Source organism: Mastigoproctus giganteus, chromosome 11 (assembly GCF_048544385.1).
Source record: "Mastigoproctus giganteus isolate SK-2022 chromosome 11, ASM4854438v1, whole genome shotgun sequence".
In the NCBI taxonomy this organism is placed as follows: domain Eukaryota; kingdom Metazoa; phylum Arthropoda; class Arachnida; order Uropygi; family Thelyphonidae; genus Mastigoproctus; species Mastigoproctus giganteus.
The window spans coordinates 88,242,155-88,265,728 of record NC_143585.1 but is presented as its reverse complement, the minus strand read 5'-3'; the positions used below and the strand labels follow the sequence as shown (position 1 = coordinate 88,265,728).

At 40.3% G+C, this 23,574-nt stretch overlaps 1 protein-coding gene across 1 annotated transcript in view; it reads left to right on the top strand.

Moving 5' to 3' along the window:
- The window catches only part of LOC150078235 (uncharacterized), a 134,358-nt gene that overhangs the window by 94,330 nt on the left and 16,454 nt on the right, over positions 1–23,574 (top strand). Inside the window, exon 3 of the mRNA XM_090385255.1 lies at positions 20,144–21,441. Coding sequence (XP_090241381.1) covers positions 20,144–21,441 — 1,298 coding nt within the window. The remainder of the gene's footprint in view (positions 1–20,143; positions 21,442–23,574) is intronic.

Sequence of the window (23,574 nt, the reverse complement as noted above, 5' to 3'; positions counted from 1 at the left end):
AAATATACTGGAATGACAGATGTAAAACCAGAAATTCCAGGACAGAATGTCGAAATTTATACAAGTAAAACAGCATTTTCTGTTGACACTTGCAATGGCCTTCAAGAATTTTGCCATATTTTATGACATCATATAGATTGGATCATGCCGTTTGCGTAACTGATCATGCAGAGGATTGTTGGCCACCTATGGTCATATTCAGTGGCTCATGATATTAATAAATAAACCCTTTATGACTCCCTAGCAGCAATCATCGGGTGCATTCTTTAGTATCCAGAACGTTTATATTTTTTTAAATAATGCTGTTAGCGTTGCCGTTGTTAGAGAGGACCGCTCTTTCTAGATGTTAGAGTACATTAGTTGGCGTTGGAGTTGCGTGTGGAAGCGGTTGTGTGGCGTCAGGCAGTCTACCTGGGGTGGGCAGTGTGAGAGAGTTGCCAGGTGGTCTGCTGAAACCTCACAAATCAGCTCTGTCAGCGATACCTGAATATGGCTACGCCTGATACCGAACGGCGAAGTGCCACGAGAGCTTTATTGACGCGTGCCACACTTAAACGTCTGTCAACAGCCCCTCCACTGCAGCTGGCCTTGTGCAGAAACATCCCTCAGCTGCGATAAAACTAACGCCTTTTACGAACAAAGTTTAACGTAACGAAGATCTGAAATACGCCAGTCGGGAATCAATAGGTGGCAGCCAATTTTGCTCAGAGGTGTTACTACTCGAATTAAATCATGCAAAATAGCACTCGGACGTCTTCAGAATGTCCTCCTTGCAGTGTTCCCTTTACAGTAATGATATTGATAATCGCCAAGGCTCAAATTAATACAGTCTACATACTTCCCAAACGCATATCTTGTACCAACGCGTACCAACTGATAGTCTCATTTATCTCATTTCTTATCCCCAGCTGATTGTGTGCTGTTCTTCGATCATTTTCCTTGCGTTGATTGATCATGGATCGAAGATTTTGAAACCTGCTTAATAAAATTGTTTTTCCAGTTCTACCTTTGCTTGAGTACGTATGCCCAGCGAAAATGATGGTCACTGTTATAATGATCGATATATGTTACTTTGTATGCAAGCATTATCGGAAATAAGCAGAGGAAAGCGCATCAACGCAACCAATCCATAATGTTCATTATGCCTTTGTTGTTTGATTTTATTCCATGTAAGGGGTGTTGTATATTGCGTCTGTAAATTGCATGGATTCTGAAGTCTGGTGAAAAGCTAGTTTCTTGAAAGCATCCTTGAAACGTCTTTCGATGCTGACTAACTCGGCCACGATGGGAAGTGCCCCATAAAAATTTTCTTCTTAGGCGTAACTAAACCCCATGCGTTTCTACTCAGTGAAAATAATCGTAACCACTGTGCTAACCGCTAAAGCTAATTTTGTGCTGAAACTTTTTGCTTTTATGACAACCTTCAAATCTTCGCGGCATACTCTCAACCAGCTTTTTATAAATGTCAGGTGATATCTTCCTCCACTCGGCCTTTAACTCAGTCACCAGTTCGGCCTTGTTGTTCTTTGGGAGATCTCGACATGCACGTACCATACGATCCAATACATCCCAAAGATGCTCGATATGGTTCAGATCAGGCTCTGGGCTGGCTAATCCAACTTTTCCCCACACCCCTGTTCTCAAACCATTCTGTTACAACACGAGCAGTATGGCATGGCGCGTTGTCTTGCTGATACAAGTATGGGCCTTCGCCGAAGTATTGCCATAATGTTGGAAGTGCATAATTGTCCAGGCTGTCCTGGTACTGAACAGTATTAATGGTTTTGTCGATAACGACTAATGGGCCCAAGCCAAACCATGAAAGGAGCTCCATACCATGACACTGCCTCCACCAAACTTCATGGTTGGGAGGATACAATCAGGAAGGAACTGTTCCCCTGGCATTCACCACCCCCCAGAAACAGCCATCAGACTGGTAGAGTGCGAACCTCGGCTCGTCTGTCCATAGGACTGTTTTCCATTGCTCTACAGTCCAAGATTCGCGCTCCTTACACCATGTTAATCGGCGTCTAGCATTTGCTGAGATGATCAATTCTGTTGAACGTGTCATCTTGCATGCCCACTTTTTCAATTGTCTGTTCGAAGCCCAGTGTGTATATTCATAGCAGGTTCTGTGACGTGTCGCATGCATAGGACCTGTTTCCCCCATCCATGGAGGGGTGTCCAGATATTAATGGGAAGGCAGTGTATATTGATTTCCTTTACTTCCATCGTTTAAAATAACATGCAGTTAATAATAATTTAATCTTCTTACCTACAAATGTAGGCTTATCATTTATTACATTGTACTTACGAACGCTATATGTGTTCTAAAGATCGTTTTGTCTGTTTTGCTGTTGATATATCTTTAGAGAGTGGGAGAGATGCCCGTCCACTCGGCAATTTCGGAGGTTATTTCCTGTAAAAAAAAATCACCCTATCAGCAACTTTAATTTGTTATTCGAGGAATATTTCAGAAGTTCTCTGCTGCAACGCAAGCATGTAATGGTGCAAATGAACTCCTGTTTCCGCTGTTATTGATTGAACATTGATTATATACGGCGTGGAGGAAGTCACCCCAACTGCTGGAGTGGCAGCACAATCTCCTTTTCTTCTCACCATATCCAAGAATATTCCTTGTTTATTCAAGGGAAGGAACTACTTCAGAGACATCGATTTGAATCTGCATCCATTAACACAGCTATCCAAGGATCATTACGGTCGGCACAGCCAATTATAAGGTCACGATTCATCTGCCTCATCGATGGGAGAAATGAGTAGACTTTGGTGATTCAGTAGGGGGATACAGGTTGTTATGGAACATCGTTTCTATTGATTACTTGTCCCATTATCGTGTGCTGATCAAAAAAGCTTTCTTAGTTGAATTTCTTATTAAACACTTCCTTAAATGTCGCAAATGTTCCATAATGACCGTATGGAGAAAGATGCAAGATATTTATGACCTGTTGTCATTTGTACGATTCTCGATTGCGCTTTTACCCACATTTGAGCAAAAATTAAGGTTTACGCGTTGCTCGTCCGTTTTCTGCTTCGACTGTTTATGATGGGTGGAATCGCAGTACAATGACTGTGAAGTGGCAATGACTTTCTTTTCTATTCTAGTGACAGCTATCCCAACATGAGTCTTGTTTTTAGCTCTATCAATTAATTCAGTTGAGGAAAACGTAAGAGACAAGGCCAACCCTAGGGAAAACAGCGCCGAGGACTAGTGTTCTATTGCACCTATAGAAAATCTCTGGTATAACACAGAGAAAGGAAATTGATTTTTTTGTTTAAAAATGGATTTGCGTAAAAGTAAAAGTGCCAGAGAAATAATGGTTTATTTTTCAATAGAAAAACAGTGGAATTTGCCAATTAATTCCATTAGTCAAGAAATTTCCATTAGTGGCCGCGAAGAGTTTTTCTGAAGAATCTCTGAATGCCAAATTATGCTTAGACAAAAATGTAGCAATTGAACAAGGTGTTGGAAGTCGGTTTTCTAGTGCTGAATTTTTTGGTTAATCAATCGCTGATGTTGACCATCACTGCCCCGATTTAATCGAAGTCTCGATTCAGTTTAAATCCATTTACCTTGGCGTGCGAAGGTGACTTCTGGTGTTTATTTAACAGGAAGACTTACATGCTTCTTTCCAGTTCCAGTCACGAAAACCAATTGTTTCCAGTTGTGAAGTATGTCTAGAGCACATTGCTAATAATTTACAACAGAAAAGCCCAGTCAGTACTTTCTGAGTATAAAAGCCATCGATCGAAGCTATATCTATTCGACATCTTCTAATTTCCTTCCTGAAAAGCTTTTTGAAAATCTCGAATGATTTCGTCTCCACGCATTGTAATCAAATTCCGAGTGGTCCAGAGGAAGCTAGAACATAATATCTGAAGACTTCATTTCCTCAGGTCATAATGCTAGATCATACAGAGTATTATCCGAGGAAATGTAATCTTCAGTTATTGATGCTATACTTTCCTCCGGACCATTCGAAATTTGATTCAGATGAGATGTGAAGTCTGATTATCTTTAGCAACAATCTTTGATTCTTCTAATGAAATCGAACTGGGTGCAGTAATTGAGTGCTTTTATACATTTATAAGCGATATGGAGTCCATCAGATCTATGTTGACATTGAGTATTTCGTGTTCGATCTCTATTTTATGGCTTTCAAAATGTTCAATGGCAACAGGAGCTCAACCACTTGAACAGATACAGAAGTTACTGCGATAGGTTTTAAAAACTTTTCCAGCCCACGTGTACTTTTCGTTAATTGAGTTTATTCCTAGGTTTACATTTTCTATTTTCAGTTCCGAATAATTTCTTTGGACCCATTTTGACTTTGGTTTTTTAACATAAAATGCGAATGGCCAGAATAAAATTTAAAAACTCCCCTCAGGACAGCACAGTACACCCCCCTGGGTAAGAGAGAGAGAGAGATCACGGTGAACTTTACAGAAAATAAATAATCTTTATTGAATGAACTATACCCTAGAAGTAACAACTGAAAGGCACGTAATATCCATCATGGCAGGAAACCAGGGACCAACACAAAAGGTTACGAACAGGCAAATATGTTTATATACTATTAGCGATCAAAGTACATTGCATGACTTGTCAGAACAGTTCCACCTTTCTTGCCAAATACAATCTATTTCTTGTTGCAATCGTTTTCTCTCTCTCTTTAGATCCCGCTTCTCATATACCTTATTTTCCTCAATACAAGATTTAATCCCCAATATTTCTATCCTCTTATTTTCTTGATTGCACACTCCATTACTCGTTTAATCACAACTAAATCAATTGGTTCTTTTCCCTGATGCTGTTTGATAGACAACATGCCCGTATGACAATCAAATCAAAGTACACTAAAACAAAGGCTCGCACGTCAACTTATTTTTATGAGCTAAGGGTATGTTAGACAAATATACAAAATAAAAGGCGAGAGAACATTCGCCTTGGAAGGGGACTGCGTCTGATTCCATGTCATAGGCTCGTTTTCATACACATTTTAGGACTCTGCAGTTACAGAACTGCCGCGAAAAGAAAATCAACAAATACTCGAAGTCATAAAACGAAATGTTTACTGCAAAAGTCCTCCGATGGGACAGAACAAATTTCTCTCTTCGTTTGAGTTGTGCACAATTGGAAAATGGAAATCGCCACGGACAAATATTGACGCTCGTAAAACTACAACACGCCTCGCATAGATAAAATAAATACATTTTTCTGTTTGTACTCCGGGACGACCATATAAGGTCAGAGGAGGGCACAAGATACGTACAATCTTTATTGTACATTGTTTTTGTTATACATTTAGCGCTCACGGCCAACTGACCAAGGGCTTGCATCGAAGTGCAACGCTCCTTTTTATATCCCCAATGAAGGTGTTTATACAACTGGTATTGGACACGATTCACATCTCATCTGAACATAACGTTGCTGACGTTATGCTTTGAATTAGTCAAAAGATTAACAAAATTACGGATAGTGTATTGCTATTTGATCAACTTGATTTGGACACTTTTCGGTCCATCTATCTGTGATGATAGATGGATCGGATCAATATCTCGAGCTTGTGCCAGCAGCTGGCTTCGAAGAAGTCCAAAATTCGAGGATCGGGAGTATGAATTTTGCCTATTTTCATATTGAATACCAGTATTTTATATATATAAAAAAGTTGGTATTCCAAAGAGTTTCTATAATCCCCTTATTATTTTACGAGAACATATAAGAATAAAATAGATTTGAAAACAAATTTTAAATGTTTATACTGAGTTTCAGGCTTTAAAAATATCATCTAGTTATGTATGTAAATCAATGTACACACATAACAAGAGTTTATTTCTAAAAATAGTTGAGTTAAATGCAGCCAAAGAGTTTTAGCATACCATAAACATCACAAATAATATGACAGATTGTAATTTAAGCCTCTCGGTAGCCAAGAAACAAAATATCTACCAAAATTATAAAATTTCCATTTACTCCGATCGATTTTTTTTGTTGTCTGAAAGAAAATAAATGAATTCGTTTTTCGCATGCAAAGTGGAAGCCTCGGACAGGTTAGAATATGTCGTAAGTTCAATCGCACAGCTGCTGGATTCCCATCGGGTGTGCACAGTACCCTACTGCCAAGTATTTTGATTTGAAAACATCGCATAAAACACTTCCTGTGGGTAATAGGTTCAGCTGACAAAACAGAGCCGGAATATGTTTTTGAGGAATCCATTAAGGTTTGACCGACTTTTAGAAGATTATTTCCTGTTTCCATTTGTAAATATCCTGGTTTTCGAAGTTCGGGTACGTGTTGCTCACTCTCTCTCTCTCTCTCTCTGCCGAAAGAAATACTCTTTTAATGGATATTTTTACAATGTTCGGGCCAAGAAAAATTCAAAGAAACTTCATAGATGCTTAGTAACAGACTCGAGTAATTTACTTATACTGTAGCCATGGCAACAGACTTCCGACTTCCCTTCCATCTCTCACGCCATTAGCCGGTAATGAGGTAATCAGTATCCTATGGAGTACCGGTGCAGAGACTCTTAATCAGGTCGGGGGGGGGGGAGGCAGCGGAAAGGAAGGAAGAAAGAAAGAAACCAACTTCCCATTGTGGGAAAGCCGAAGACGAGTAATACTACTTACAGATGTAATAATAACACCATTAAAACAACTAAAGCCTGCACAGTGGCTGTAATGAGAATAGAAAGTGACGTGGCTCTCAGGCAATTTCCTCTTCGATATTACGAATTTGCATTTGAAATGGAGAATTTCGAGTATTGTGCAAGACTTCAGTCGTAGTTCTTAAATGTGTCTTCCTTGCAGAGACTTCAGTTGTCAACTCCTATAAACGCAGAAATACTAGTGGTTAAAAGCATTGCCATTATTTTATAAATATTTTATCTGGAATCGTACGATTTTAACTCAATGATCTTTAATCTGGGATCTTTATAGTCTACAGTCCTAATAATCTTTAAACGTTAATCTGCCTAATCTCTAATTTATAATCTCGTTCACTTTTCTTTAATCTATGTAGGAGGGTGGTTATCCCAAAAAGTAATGCACGTACTCTTGCAAGATTGTCATTTATCAGGATAATAATCTGAAGTTTAACTTCAACATCAGTATGCTTGAAACCGAGTTCCTGCATGGAATGTTTATGTAGCAGATTTTAAAACTGGATGGTAATATTGCTTCACGTCAGATTGAAGTTCATTTAAATACATTTTGATTGGAAAACGGAAATGGACTCGCTATTGCTGCGGTTCTTTTCTTAGTTACAGTAGTCAGGTGCCTGGGCACTTACGAGGGGTTGGAAGGGTTAAAAAATGATTTGTATTCACCCAGAAGTAGTTTTGGTAGAAGGATGAAACACCACGTAAGTCAATCAGACAAAGTGACAAATTTTTGTCATTTCTCAATACACTTTCGCGGACCAGTTTGGTAGAATTCCTCCGACTGTCCTTCAAACCACGACTCTACAGCAGAAATCACCTCACCATCTTCAGCAAGGTGTTTTCCACGAAGAAAGGTCTTCAGGCCAAGAAAGAGGAAGAAATTCGAGGGTGCAAGGTAGGGAGAAGAAACAAGAGGCGACAATATTTCACCCTTACACTGGTGGGCATACCTCACTGCAGCAATGCGCAGGGGCATTATCGTGGAGCAGGCACACACCTTTTGATAGCTTTCCCGGTTTTCCCGGTACTTCCCCATCATGGTACAGCCCTTTTGAAGGTACTCTGTTAGCATTACACCATGCTGATCCGGAAAAATTGACAGCATCACCTTGCCAGCACTTTGTTGCACCTTTGCCCTTTTTTGGAAGGGGATAATTCCGCATACTTCCATTGTTTAGTCATTTATTTAGTTTCAGGATCAGAGTGGTGGATCCAAGTTTCATCCATGGTGACTAGCCGTGAAAAAAAAACTCCTCTTACTTTTCCTGGCATATTGACAACATTTTATGTTCGTACTGCGCCCTGTCCTTCTTCTGGCAGACACGTTGCTCATATGCAACTGTTGATGGATAATGTTTTCCCGTAGACTCTACACTAATTTGGAGCTCTTCAGTTAGTTCTTTGACCCTAATACGACGATCTTCCAGGATTAATGCCTCGATTTTTGCAACATTTCTGTTAGCAGTTGCCGGGTATCCTTTCTTCATCATGCACTGAGGTTCTTCCACATTTAAACTGCTTATACCCTGTGCAACAACACTGCAACCTAGGCATTCTTCTGCAAAAACAGCAACCAATCCTTTGTGGATTGTTTTGGGTGTTTTCCCTCGAATAAAGATAGATTAACCGAATCACTGATCTGTATTACACTTTTTTCATTGTGATACTTCTCTTCATTCAGCGCTGCAAAGGAAAAAAATGAATTGTGGTTGCTATAGGTTTCAAAGTACATATAAACAAAACAAAAAAAATCATCTTTTTATCACAAATACTTCTAGGTGAATACAAATATTTTTGAACCCCATCGTAACAGACTATGATTATTAATTCAAAGGCTGGAAAATGATAAAAATAAGAATATTTACTGCGAACATATTTTAGAAATAAAACTGTCATCTGCAAATATGATAGAGAATTTCAGTTTACAGATTACAAACTGCAAATTGTAATTTTAGCCATCAGTTTCCTCTTAACTTTCTTAAATAATAAAAGCCCAAATGTTTATATTTGGTCTTTATTAATTAAAAAGTATTCGGTGTTAAATATCAAACACGAATTTAAAATTTCTAAGATGCAATCGACGTGTCCAATCTTGAATGGTTACCTTAAACTTTACGCAGCCATAATCTACATAATTTTTAAAGATGGCCATGGAGGTTTGAATGGGTAAAAAATAATAAAACAATAAAGAAGCAGTGTGTACTTATTATGAATAAACATAATAAACATAATCACGTTTCTGAACCATATATTCATCAGGTTGCCACCAATGAATCGCTTCCAGAGATTTGTTTAAAATGGTATATTGCAATTCAAATGAGATACGAATTATAAACAACCACTGGAAGCTTCAAAAACTTTGCCAAAAAGAGAACTCTCAACAGCCTTCCAGCATGGAATTACTATCCCGCTGACAGGTGCTTTTTGATCACAGCCTCTTGGAACTCCCGAAAGGAATTGGATTTCATTCCTCGTTTATTCCATAATTCCCTGTAGGCAACACACACTCGTTCCTTGGTGAACAATCTAAAGTTTTAATGGACAGTCTCTAGGATGAATGGCTGCCAGCGAAGCTACCTTGTATCTTTCCCTCACCTCCCTCACGTTCGTTCCATTAATGGCAGACAACACTTGCTACATTACGGGGATTACTTCCTTGAAAAGACTACACACTTCTTTTTTTCAAACTTCGACCGGCCACTGGTCGATTTCTACTCAATCGATAGGCCAGAGTTGCGTGCACGAGACAACACCACGTCAAGGCAGGAGAGAGAGAGAGTGCGATCAACTTAACTGGTGGACTGTCGTGTCTCCAGCGCAGGATGACTCAGACCTACCACGGTAACATTGATTGTTTCAGACTTAGCGGGGTTCACACACCGCACGTGCCTGTAGATGTTTGGCAAGATAATAATAATGGCGGCCAATGTCGCACAGGGGGAATGGAGCAGAAATATTCCCGAATTCCATCTGTTGCACGCACTTTCGCTAAACACTACGCTCAATTGGTTTCCTGACCTCCATTTTCGAATGCGCTCTATTTCCTCCACGAGATTGCTAAAGATGCAGTTTTTCTTCGGTTTGCCGGTGTCCCAGTATTCACGGTGCGAAGAACTGGCTATTTTAAGCGAATTCATTTACTTCGGATTTCCTGGCATCCTACGATATAACGGCCGCTGTTAAGTCCCCGGGAATGTCTTCATTCCTCACTGGAATGAGCGTGCTGAAGAAAATCTTAAAAGCTCACTCAAATGACCATAAGGAATCTGAGATAAATTGATAGCACCAATTGCCTCCAACGTTGCTGTGTAAGGGCGTTTTACTGGCGGTTACAACACGAAGTGAACTAAGAAGATTTCCATATATTTAAAGGCTGGTGAGGGAATGCAAGTCAATGGTCACAAAAATCTTCCATTGTACCTCACCAAAATGGTTCACGCTAAGCATGTAACTGAAGGCCAGCTTGCAAATATCAGACAACGTGGCAGCAATTGCAATTGTGTAACCGTATTCTTGGACATATACTATTCTGCCATCTACTGGCAACTCGTAGAAACTTGACTGGCGGTACGGTGGTGCTGATATCCACCAAAAGTAAATGATCAGCCAATGCATTAACAATCTCCACTGTAGCACACACTGATTTTGAGTTGGTGCAACATTTTTCATCGAATCTGGGTCCTTCTGATCTGCAATGAATCCACCACTTGTTATTCGTTTGCAGAATCCCATGTTCGAAACCTGTTGGACAGTGGAGGAATTCTTAAAGGCTTCTTCAATTGGGGGCATTAGCTGAACTCAGGAGGAGTAAGTTAATTCGAACTGTGATCTTAGAATTCCTTGGGGGTATGTAGAGATACACCCAAAAGGGTTGCGAATTATGTCCAAAATTTCTTTTTAAAAGTTGGAAGAATTTACAACGTAGAAACAATTTTCTTTAGTCTGAGGGTCTGCGAAATTTTTTTCAAACTAAAAGAGGTCTTTGTCACTAAAGTTTGAGACCCGCTACCGTGAGTTATTCCGGATTTTTCAGCCCGCATAAAGTGAAAATTAGAAATTTTCAACACAATAGATCGGATACTTCTTAAAGACTTCAAAAAGAACAAATCCATAACATAAACGCAGCTATTCCTGCTCGCAATACTCAATGTGTTACTGTAAATCAAGAGACATGAAATTTCTCGTCTAGAAGGAGTTTCCCGACTATAAATTCTGAACATCAACAAGCGCTTTCTTCAGACATAAAACTATATGATATTAGAAACTAAAAACGCAACTTATTTCGCGGTATTTAAAAAATGTTATCAAATCGCACTGCTAAATGAAAGCGAGTTCGACCTTCTCATTAGCTCTGACTTATCGTTGTATTATTCTAACTATTATGAATTTTAATTCATATATGTACAGGGTACTCAGTGACACCATCTTCCAGCTCTTCGGATAATCGAGGTTTCGGTTATTCGAAATGTCTCTTTATGCTCTTTTAACAGTGCCAATATGTCAGGTGGAAAAATCGATGCTAAACATTCCTCTCAGCGTCATTGGACAGTAAAAATAAATGAATTTATTCGATATATAAACAAGAAGAAACCAATCCCTGAAGTAGACATTCTTAAGTTCGAGGATTGGAAAACTAACGCAGAAGATTTTTTTTTAAAAGCGCGTGCCACTTTTATCTTTTGGTTATCTAAAATAGCCTCGCGTGTCTTTGATCCTTCAATTCTTGCGTGCGCAACTTGGAAATGGTGTTTAAAACTGAGGAACGTCAACAGTGATTGATCTATCGAAAATGGCCTTAAACATTAAATTAATGAAGAATAATTAGGAATAGTTAACGATCTAACCAGTTTCATCGATATCCGGCAACGAAGTGAAATTGTTACTCGGTGAATTAGAACTAAAGCAGAAGACGTATCCACTCTCCTCTCGGCACGCTTTAATGACTGCATGGTCGGAGTAACTGCGCCAAGTTGGAGAAGCACCATCTTCAGAGAGAGAGAGAGAGAGAGAGAGAGAGAGAGAGAATTGATTAAGGAACTGAAGTGGCTAAAAGGCTGCTCAAGTAGGCTGGGAATGATAAGTCTCACGCGCTAGTGTCTACAGCAGACTTCCTTTACTACTATGCACCACTGTAACTGTCAGAAATGTCTGCTATTAAGCGTCTGATTAGGATACCTTACCCGCACTTCCATTACGCCGATACCGAAGCGCTAATTTGTCTGCGTTCTGTGTCTGCGTCATCGGAGTACAATTCAAGTAGAGAACTCGTTGAAGACTGAATAGATGAGTAAGACTGGCGATGATTGTGGAGGACTGTCTATAATCACGGGGTGAAGAATCCGAGAAGGATCTTTCCAAGCTGCGGATTACGAAAGAGGAAAACTTGACAGATTGTTGTAGGACGAGAACTTCCGCCTTGTCTTTTGCTCCGCTCGTGTGCGTCTTACAGAGCGTTGTGTTTCGTGCATCTTTTTCCCTTTCTGAGACACGCATCTTTGACCCATCCACTTCCGAAATCCAATTAAGCTACTTCGAGCGCCACTTAACCCACCCTCAGAGCGAAAAGAAGTCGAATCGTATTACTCCGTGTTTACGATTGTCTCGTGCAATGTTCGAGCGAACTTTTACATCCATTTATTAATTTTCCCTCTGAATAAGCAGACGAATTCCTCTCCACTCGCATCAATTGGCGAGGAACGCTTCCACCAAAAGGCGTCTTCCCTTACCCGATAGCTGAAGCGACCTCTTACGAACGCTGTCGTAATAATCCCTCCCCACGGCCCCGCTCGAAATATGGTTTTATATTCGGACAGCGATTGGCGGAATCGGAAACTGCCAGTTCGATGGCTCTCCGGCCGTGCCGTGGCGGATCCAAGCTTAATTTAACCTCTCATTTAATTATTCGCGGCAAAGATAGCGGTGACGAGGGCGCGTTTATTAAAGAAACTTTAATCTCCCCCGGCTGCCGAACAGTGGGTAGGTTTCGGGGGTGGTTATTAGCGTTGTTCGGTTTAATCTGCGGAGTTCGTTGCGGATGCGATACCTGCGGAGGAGCTGTCGCTTTTATTGGGGGTTGTCGGTGGAAAGAGAGCGCAGTTGCCGATGTTCCGAAATAAATGGCTCGTCTACACGCCAACTTCGTATTACACTGAAATGGCGAACGAGTTCATTATGCGGGAAGGCGACTATAACAATATCGAGATCGCCTCCGGAACTGGCGTCTAATAATAGAAAAGCGCGGCCGAACGGAAGTATTGAGTTCACTTCAACGCTATTGGATATCGGTTTATTAATGGCGGATCTGTCGGTGGTGGAACAGATAGTCGCGCGAACAGAATGGGGTTCGAAGGTTAATCTTTTCGAAACAAACTTCTGTTTGTACTCGGGAAACGGATAATTAGCTCGTATTTGTTCGCCGCTTTGTGCGAGTCGCTCTGCTCAAATGCGTCATCCACCCTTTCAGCTGGTACGAGGATTGTGCGATTAGTAATATGTAATTAGAGAGAGAGAGAGAGAGAGAAAAACGTAAAAGATTATGAGAAAAGACAACAAGGAGAGAAGGGAAAAAAAGAGAAGGAATAAAGAGAAACAGAGAATGCGAAAGAATGAATGACAGAAAGTGAGAATGAGAGAAATGAGAAAGAAAGAGAGAATAGGAAACATAACATAGCAAGAATGACAAAAAGAGAAACAAAGAAAAAAAGAATGAGAAATAGAAAAATGGGCATGAATGGGAACGTAAACAGCTTGAATGAGGGAAAGAGGGAATTAATGGACATCAGAGAGAGAGAGAGAAACAGAGAACGAGACAATGTGGGAGTAAAATGAAGCGAAAGTGACAGACAATGAAAAGAGAAAAAAAAAAAGAGAGAGAGAGATACAGCTAGGGATAGTGAGAATTACAGAAAGAAAGTGAGTGAGAATGAATAGTAGAAAGACGTAGACAAAGGAAGAAAGCTGGGAGAAAGAGAGAATTTTCATGAGAAATGCTTGCAGAGAATCGCTAGATTTTGTACAGATCCAAACATCTGAACGATAAATTTCGATTTTTAATACCGAAAGAAAAATTAAGGGAGAAATTTAAGAAAATAAATTTAAAATTTCATTATTCGAGACTTTTTATTAAAAAATATATAAAATAATGATTTCATTGTGAACACTTTGTTTTATACAAGACCTTTATGCATTTTCTTCATTTTTAAATTTCTTTATATCCATAGTAATAATAATAAAAAAAAAAAAAAAAACACGCCTTCACCTCAGAAAGCTCTGTCTCATTCTTTCCTTCTATTACTGCCTCCTATTCTCAAACAAAAGCGGTAAATGCTGTTATAAAACACATCACGCGAGGCTGAATCTCAAATCCCCCCCCCCACACACACACTAAAGCCAAACCAAACGAAGGAATTCCCGTACGGATTTCCCGATGGGGGCGAGCGAGATTCGACACCTTCTTTACGGAGCTTACGATGACTCATCGGTTGGTACACACGCGCAGAACTCGGTTGTCCAATCCCAAGCCACCACCAATGCCAATAACTCGATGACGTCGAAATAATCACTTCGGGCCACAATTCCTCCTTCCACCATATCGAAGTCCCAACTCACAAAGAAAAAGGGTGGGGGATCACTGTCCCCCCACCCCAATTAAAAATATTCCAATAACTATTCTGGTTGAAATGGGAAGGGATGAGTTTACAAAAAAACTTTCATTTTCTTTCCGCGTACCCGCGGTGTATGTGCGTACCACAGTTCGGGAAACCCCCTTCTAAGGATGCGCGCCAACCCTTTCTCTCCGCTTAAAGATTCCCCTTCGAGTTTCTCCGCCGTTATCGTAACCATGGAAACAAGACCGCCTTTGGGATGCAAGCGAACGCTCGCCAGTGATGACGGTTATTTCAATCTCATTAAATTACTACCACTCTCCGTGGCTCCGAGCCAGGGATTACGTCCGCCAGTTCCTACACTCCCGCTACTTAACGGCGCAGATGAGTCACCGTAAGCCCGCCACAAAAAAGGTACTTAATCCCCGCTCAGCTGCAGCATCCGTGGAGGAATTCCTTCACTCCCCATCTTCCTTTCACGGAGACCACTAAATTCTCTCGGGCTGCGGAGCAGACGATCCCCGGAGGGCTTTCTCGTTGCTCGCTAGATGTCGCCACTGTTTTCGGTTTTGTAGCGCGATGGGGCAAACTGTGAAAGAACGCGCGGCTGATTGAAGTGGAAGCGCAGGGTCATAAAAGTGAATTTATCTCCAACAATATACAGCGAGGAGACCCTAAAGCGAGACACTGCAATCACGGCTCGTGTTCACATCGGTGAAATTATGAAAACGGTTTAAAATCCCTTTTAACAACTCCACATTCTGTTGGAAGAACAAGAAGAGCTGGGGTTGAAAATAAAAAATAACTGTTCCCCCACGAATTGATCCGTTCTTAGGCAAGCTTCTTTAACAGCCCCCCCCCCCAATGATAATCCGAATTTTGTAAATGGTTTGCCCCAAAGTCTGATGGCCCAATTCAGCTCTTGGATATTATCTGGGCAATGGATGGACAAGGATTGTTTAATTTCTGCTAAAGAAATAAAAGTAGTTCAAGGACGGAATTCGCTAAATTGCTGCTGGAAGAAGAAGAAGAAATACGAAAGAAAAGGTGTGCAAATTTAATGAGATTGATCATCGGTGAGCCCACTCAGTGTGATTACCACGCCTATTGCTTCGCAGCGATGTAACGGATGCAGCGTGACGGCAGAACAACGAACGGGATTCGCACTTCTGTTGTGGTATTTGTCCCAAACTTGTCCACTGTAAGGTTCTGCAACGTCTGAAAAGTCCTCCACAGACCTAGAAAGGGCCATTGCACCACTGTTGTAAAATAGTTTAACAAGCAGGGTCTCCGGTGGTGGAGACCCTGCTTGGTCTCCACCATCGGACATAGTTATCAATATTCTAGTTAGCCTACATACGATGGTAGATGCGTGGTTGCTAAGAAGCTCTTGTCACTCAGAAACTTAATATTGTTTTTCGACCCACTGTTATTATTAATGTAAAATGAAATACATACGTGTGCAAAAGTTAAAGTCACATTTTATAAATATCTCATCACTTTGTCGACATATCAAAAAAAATTACAGCATTTATAAAGGAATAACTCAAAAAAAAATGAACGTGAGTGTCATGAAAGATCATAAAAGTATGAAAACTACAAATTTTATGAAGAATAAAGGGTTACAGAAGGATTAAAGGGGAGGGTATGATCACCCTTTACTATTACACAGACCTTCACACCGAGAGTCCATTCTCTAGACATCTTCGCTTTATAGAAATTCATTGAGCTGAGCTCCAAGAGCAAGGGTGTTATCGTCCATAAAAAGGAAAATGGGATTCAATTGCATCCCGGAACAAGCCCACAGCGGGTTCTAAGATTTCATCATTCTGTCGTATAACGGTCAAGGTTCTGCTCTCGAATATATGGAACGATGGAGATGTGGCCATTAATTGGTTTTTCCCTACACGGTTCTCTCAAAACACTAAGAATCACAATTGTGGTGCTCTGTACTCCATGATAAACGAACTCTCTGGAAGGATTGTGTCAGAGGAACGCAAATCGGCCCTTTTATAGCACATGGACCTCTTTGTTTAAGTTTTCGAGAACTGCGCACACGTTGGTACAATCTTTAATCGAGGAAGATGATAATTCCAATTCACCCTGATCTCCAGACATTTTTCTGTTGCATTTCTGCCAACACCAAGTACTGGTTGATTATCTTTCGATGTTGCCTTCGTCTTTCCTGCATTTGCGTATTTTTGATTCCCGAATTAGGACCGTATTATTTATATGACATTTTCAGACACATTTAATAACCTGGAGACACCCTGGTGTGGTTGGTTCATTGCCTTATTTTACATCTTATAACCAGGCTGATTCAAACGAAAAACACAAAAATTATATAAAATCTGTTATGAAAAACTTGTATTTCAATATAAAATATTTAAAAAAACCAATCTTCAATGTAGTTTCCTTTATATTCTGTGGACTTCTTTTGGTTGGGTGGTCATTCAGTCATTCAAGCGTTGCTGTCTCAATTTCTTCAATGACTTAAAGTAACCTTCTTCGAGTATTTCTCCCACTTGCTGCCAAGCCTGGCGAAAACAGAGGTTGAGGTATCACTTGAAAATGAATCTTCTATTTCATCTCCAGTATAGAACGATTTCGTTTTAATTACCATCGAAATTTACCTTGCAAACTTTTTAAAGAACTGAAAGGTCCAGGGAAGCGCACAGAACTGTTCAGAGGACCATGAAACCTTCAGATCCAGCATCTTTAGTGTTGAAACTTGTAGCGAGCTTACTGATGCGTGCATATTTTACATCGCATGGCTGCTTCGAATTATAAAATTCGAAATTCTCCCTCCTGGTTTGCAAACGAATAAATGTATTTCTTGAGGTACATTCCCATATCGAATCATGGACCCTCCGAATGTCAATCAAAATGATCCCTGTTATGCCTATGTGTGCTCTTTCCATCCCTATTAACGTATCAACGCCTCCCATCTAATACCATTCTTCTACTTGTCGACTGTCATGTCAAGCGTCGGCAGTTGATGCTGACGTGGGCGATGGGCGACAGCCCCCACAGAGAAACGAAAGTGTATGCCTTGGTTGATGTACTGCAATTACCTAAGTGTCCCCTGCCTCCGTACCAGTTGCATCAGGAGAGGATAAATTATCATTTCCGTGCAGGAAGAGGCAGGATTAATGATCTTACTCTGTCACACACTAAAAGGCCCTCTACGATCACGTTTCCGAAATAGGCAACGTTGTTAGCAGAATCTTGGGGGAAAAACAGAACGCAACCAACCAAGGATACTGATCACATCCTCCCAGTTTTTTTTTTTTTAAACGAAATTTGATTTCTCTACAGTTGATGACTTCACTCTACTAATCTCACTAATTGGATGATTTATATTGGATCGAATTAATTGTAGAATGGTCTTAATTGCATAAAAATAATTATAATTAAGAAATAATTTTATTACAAACCTAAGTGTAACAGACAATTTTTTTTTTCTAAAAAGGTTGTCATATTTATTTATCTTGAGTTTGCTTAAATTTTCTTTACTAAGATAACACGTGAATAGAAAGGAGTTTTTATTTTACCCACATTCTTCCTCGAGTTTTATTGGCTGTATTTCAATAATATTTGGAAAATATTGCAAAATTTGATGAAAATCCATTTCACTGGGAGTAGAGTTATTACATGCGGACGGACGGACAGAGAAATAATAATTGCTGGATTTTCATTGGTCCCATTTTATTGAAGTTTGGGACGCATTACAAATCTATCTTTTTGAAAGGCCCAAATATAAAATTTTCTCACAATTCATCCGGTGGAAGTCGAGTAATATGTGAACGAAAAATAAATAAAAGATATTGCGGGAAATTTAATTAAAAGCAGTGGCCAGAAAAAAGGGAAAAAAATTCTGATAAAGTTAGGAATGTGTTATGCAATATTTTAAGCATCGTTATGTTTAAATGTATTTCTATCAGTACCCATATTAGAAATTTAAACCAAAAGTACAATATTTGTGATGCCAACTCTTCGATGCGCGTTATTTTCTAAGACTTTGCTTTAAAGAAATCCAATGCTTATTGCGGGTACTTTTCCGGTTCCCCAGATGGAAATATTCCCTTTTTTTGTTACCGCAAGGGTAACAAAAAAAAAAAAAAAAAAAAGTTTCTAGCGGTGGTATTACGCTATTATTCGAGCGAGCGTTGCACGTGCACTTTCTTTATTGTAGCGCAGTGTGGTACGGAATAAAAGGACACGGTTCCGAGACCATATTGAAGAAAACGGTTCACAGAAACGCGGCAAAATGCGCGTAAAAAATACATAGGAACAAATCCTTCCAAAATTCATAACAAAAAAAAAGGAGAGGCGCCTCCCCCCACCACCTCCAACTCCCCGACTCACAGCGCTACTCAAAGATCGCTGCATCCAACTAGGTGCCTCGCGCAGGGGCTCTCTGGCTGATTTCCGAAGTTTGTGGATCTCTTTTCCATCAAAAATTTAATCATTTGTTTTTCTTTTGCTGTTCCATAAAAGTGGACAATAAAAAAATGGAGGCACGCAGAATATGAGAAGACACTGCGAGAGAGAGAACCCATAAAAGAAAAGAAAAAACTCTTAGCGAGTTGTTTATACGATCTAACCATACAATTGCATGAATGTGTCAGTTTGTCAGTTATAATACTGCTTTGCTAATATAACACTGTGCTTTGAAATCGAGAAATTCATAGCTGTATCTGAAGAACTGTTGGAAGAAGTTGAGGTTAATCGGAGAAAAGAAGTACGTGTGTTTATTGCTTCAAATCTTGGTTTCTGAAGATGAGTGTGAAGAGGCAGTTTCTTTTTATTTTTATGAGAGCTAAGACAGTCTTGATCGGTATTTAAGGGGCTTCATTTCGGTTATAATTAAACGCAGATTCATCATACTGATCTCGAAGGAACAAATCGTAGCCACTGGTAACGCCATCTACATCCTTGTACTGTATGCTAATGTTTTGCCTTTTTTTTTTTTTTTGTTCAGAGCATCGCCGTATCTACCTCTGTTCCTCTCTCAGTTTGCATTCCCCCGGTTGTGACGAACGCATGTCCCGTGTAATCTTAAACCAATTAAGGAGAGCTTGGGACCGTTTTCAGCGTCGAAAATTGAGAAAGAGGTGGAACAGCGTGACAGATGACCCAACACAGGTTGGTGTTATCCAGTAATGAGCGGATGAAAGTTGCGTTGTCAGTATTGTAGCGTCCCTGTCCTCGTACTTGAACAGCGACATCGATCTTCTCTTTCCGAGAAGCTGAAGGTAATCGGAGACTTTCGATTGGCTTCGGATAAGCTCTGTCGATATGAGAACCCGAGGGAATCTTCGCGCACATATTGACAACGCGTAGTCTGTCATATTGAACTGAAAGTGTCGAGACTGAGTTGCCATATTGCGTCCGCGATTACTTAGGTGTACTGGAGTGTTGGGCATTGCCATTTGTGTGGCTGCGAAGTCATAAAGTTCTCATTTTGTGTATATGAAAGATTTGAAATGAGCAAAACCTGGCATCTGCGATTGTTCCATTTAATATTTAAAGCAAAGGATAAGCACTTTGTTACTATTTTGCATCGCGTTTGAATTTCGCATTGGCGTTGAAAAATTAGGGCAACTATATCAAGAAACAGTGCAAGAATTACTTGTTGTGAGATGAAATAAAGGGCTTGATTCACTCTAGTGCTAACTGTTGTGGGACGATTTTGTATGGGTGATTTGCTCCGCGGCAATTCATTTACTTGGGTTTTGGAATAGAACGAATGCGTCCTTTGATCTGTATGATATTTTACGTAAAATTAGCTTATTTTTAAGAAAAATAACTGAGGCCTCTAAGTGGATAATGAATAATAATTGTATCTCCGATAGGTGACCTCTGGAAGACCGACTTGGACTTCGTCATCACCCACAAAGATCGACTTGTGGTCCTGAGCTTTCTGTCTACCATCAACGAGACCGAACTGTGGAACAAAGAAGCAGCCGAGTCGTTGATGCCAAGGTCGAGGAGTGATGTGCAGTTCGAGGAAGTGTTACCGATCTCGTCGGAGTTCATCAACTACGCTCTCGCTCTGTTGGTATACGCCGTGCGTTATCCATCGGTGTTCTGGCGGGGGAGCAAGCATTTCGGCCTCCTCTTTTCGGTCCAGCTGGTCCTCAACGGCATGCAGCAACTGCTCGCCTTCACGGGCTTCGCCGTCCTGTACAAGGTTCACGTCTACGGACCGAAAGACGTTCTGCTTCGCTTTTCTCCGTTCCTGTTGAACGTGCCGCTGTCCGTGGTCCTCTTCATGGTATACAACGCGGGCCTTACCATGTCCGGATCCGTTCTGTATATGTATGGGATTCAGAAACATCGCGAGTGGCAGGAGTGTCGAGCACAGCGCCACCACATAGTGTGGAAGAAAGAGGCTTGGCGTCTCTGGGGTTACATTCCGCACGTGAGTGCCTTTCTCGTCTTGCTAATGTTGGCTTCGACGGCAGCCCCGCTGACCTACGATTACACTTTGGTCTACTGTGGTAGTCTGGATGGCGCCGTTCTTGCAGCTGTCACCGGCACGGTCATGCATCTGTTCCTGTGGATTGTTCTGTGGCTCTTTCTGACAGTTAAACATAGGTGGCGCTTCGTCAACGAGGAGTGCAACGTCGATTCGTCTCTCTGCAATGGACACGTGAATCAAGGGCTCGGAGACAGTGAGATGACTAAGTTTCGGACAGGCAAGGAGGCTCCGCTTCTGGTGGTGGACAATGGACGAACGTACCAGATCAGAGAGAAGGCCTCAAAAAAAGCAATACTGAGTCTGGCTCACAAATCTTTAATCAATCAGAAACATTCTTCGACGGACGACGAGGATATTTATTGGCTGAAACCAAAGCCTCCTTCTCCAAAGGACACAAAGGAGTCCCCGGAAACAGACCGCCTGACATGGCTCAAGAATCAAAGGAAGTCTCCTTCAACCAAGCACAAAGTTACATTCGACGAAACACTCACAAATACGAACTCATCTCGAAGGTCGCGCTCGGTTACGAAATCGCCGAAGACAACGGGAAAATCTAAGAAACAAAATGTTAAGTTCCAAGACTTGTCCGATTCCGGCTCGGAAGATGGCGATTATGCCACTCTGAGGGAACGGGATGAGGAGGATATAGACAGTGGCCATCCTCATAAGGTGAGTAGACTAAAAGGTACAAGGTAAATTCTCCTTTGCTGTTTTTTCTTTCTGGGTGTAATATTTATGGACTGTTAAATAAATGTTATTTATAAAGGTATCTTCTTTAAACAAGGAGCAACCATAAAACGCACCTTTCTTTAAGCTATTCTTTCGTTATGTTTCTTGCTTGCTATACCGCAGATTTCTGCAGCGCATAATCTCTCTTCTTTCATCCAACTTTTTAGCTAGATCAGGCTTGCTTCATTCTATTCCACCGATATTGTTGTAGAAGCTTGCTATTCGCGAAATAAAGATACGCAAACACTAATAAAAATAATAGATTAATTAAAATAAATAAACGAATTAAAAAGCTGAGTAGCAACGCTGCGTGAAGTTTGGCGCAGACATTCCTCCAATGATAGCAAACGCTACGAACTGGAAATCGAAAACGCAGAAGGAACTGATATTCAAATGTGACTTGCAAGCCAAGTCCGGTATTTCATCGGACTTTTCTGCCAAAATTCAATGGTCAACAAAATCCTGTGCCCTCATAACAAATATATGTGGTCTCAGTTTTAATTTGAATGAGATCCATTTTCCTCTGCAATCTGTAAATCCCTGCGTACCTTTCTGACAGAATCTTAATTATTGGTTGCTCACCTCAATTAACCAAAGTTTCACTTTATGATTCTTTCGCTTCAAAAGGTAGCACTTGTGCATATGTCCGCTTTGATATTCCTTGTGACTGACTGCATAAGAAAGAGATTTCAGATTAGGATCTCCTTTATCTGAAATCTTTAGCTCGAAATCCCTTTATCCCATTTTATCAAATTCACCCGTTGCTTCTATTACTCTTCCAACGTTTGAATTCCTTTAAAACTCGACTTTTTGCAAATTTAACTTTCGTAATAGTGACGTAATTTTCTTTGGTAATTTTAATGCTCACAACTCCAGTTGGCTTCAGTTTTCTAATTGTGCAACCAAATTGGTAGAAATGGAGAAGCTTTTATTATTACTGATGACCTTGCATAGCTTGTTCATTACCTACTCAAATACAGAAAATCTTAACTACGCATTTAACAATCTTGATCACTTCCTTACCAGCATCCCTTCGAAGTAAACAGTTAATATTAGCTGTCCTTTAGTTACCTAGCTGTTTTCTAATGGATCCTCAGTCCCATGGCCATTCTCAGCCTCGTGGATTTTCGCATTACCACATTGCCAAATGGGGACGATCTGCGTTGCCTTTCTAAAATTTAACTTATTACTCTTCTTGCCTTGTTAAAGTGTTTTAAGTTTTATGGTTCTAATGTCGGCCCATATCGTGTCAGCAAAATAATTCCTTTAGGATTATTTCTCCTTTATTTTTCATTGCACAACAAATTCTCATCCTTTATCTCAGAAATGGTTTTCCAAAATAATATGCTAAGGCCCTGTTTAAGATAAGATCATACCACGTCACAATCGTCTTGTATCTAAATAATAGCTTGCAACCATTGTAAACAAGTTACTAATAAATTTAAATGCAATTCTGTAAAAGCTAAGCGTGAGAAACTTGCTTCTTCTCCTTAGTCCAGCGTTCTGGTCGCCTGCTACTTTTCCTCCCACTCTGCGTCGATGATCTTGGTAAACCCCTTCTCAACACATGCCGAACACATTCAATTCAATGCCCTGCTTCGTTTATCGACAGAAAGAGATTCGAAGAATCCTGAACATTTTGATGGTAAGATGTTCCTTAGTCCTAATAGCATTCCTCTACTCTTTCTCAAAACCTATGCCCAGAGGTAACTCCTGTTCCTTGTCTCCTTTCACATTTTCTTATTCCACTTAATTTCTTTACTCATACATATTCGCTATATTCAGTGCCAAATACTTCCAATTATAATCCTGTTGTAATCATCTATTTTTTCCCATAGTAATGAAGAAATGAATTAACCTCTAACTCCTACGCTATATTGAACTTTTTCATCTGCTCAAGTATAGATTTTATCAAAGTCGATCCAATGATTTACGTTACTCATCTTTTGAGAAATTCAATGGGAAAGTTTAAAAAAAAATTTTGAGCAGCTGCTCTCGGCATTTCTAAGGCTTGATCATGTTTGGCACGAAGGTTTTCCAAGCAAGCTTCCATCCTGCGTGAATCCTTAGAAT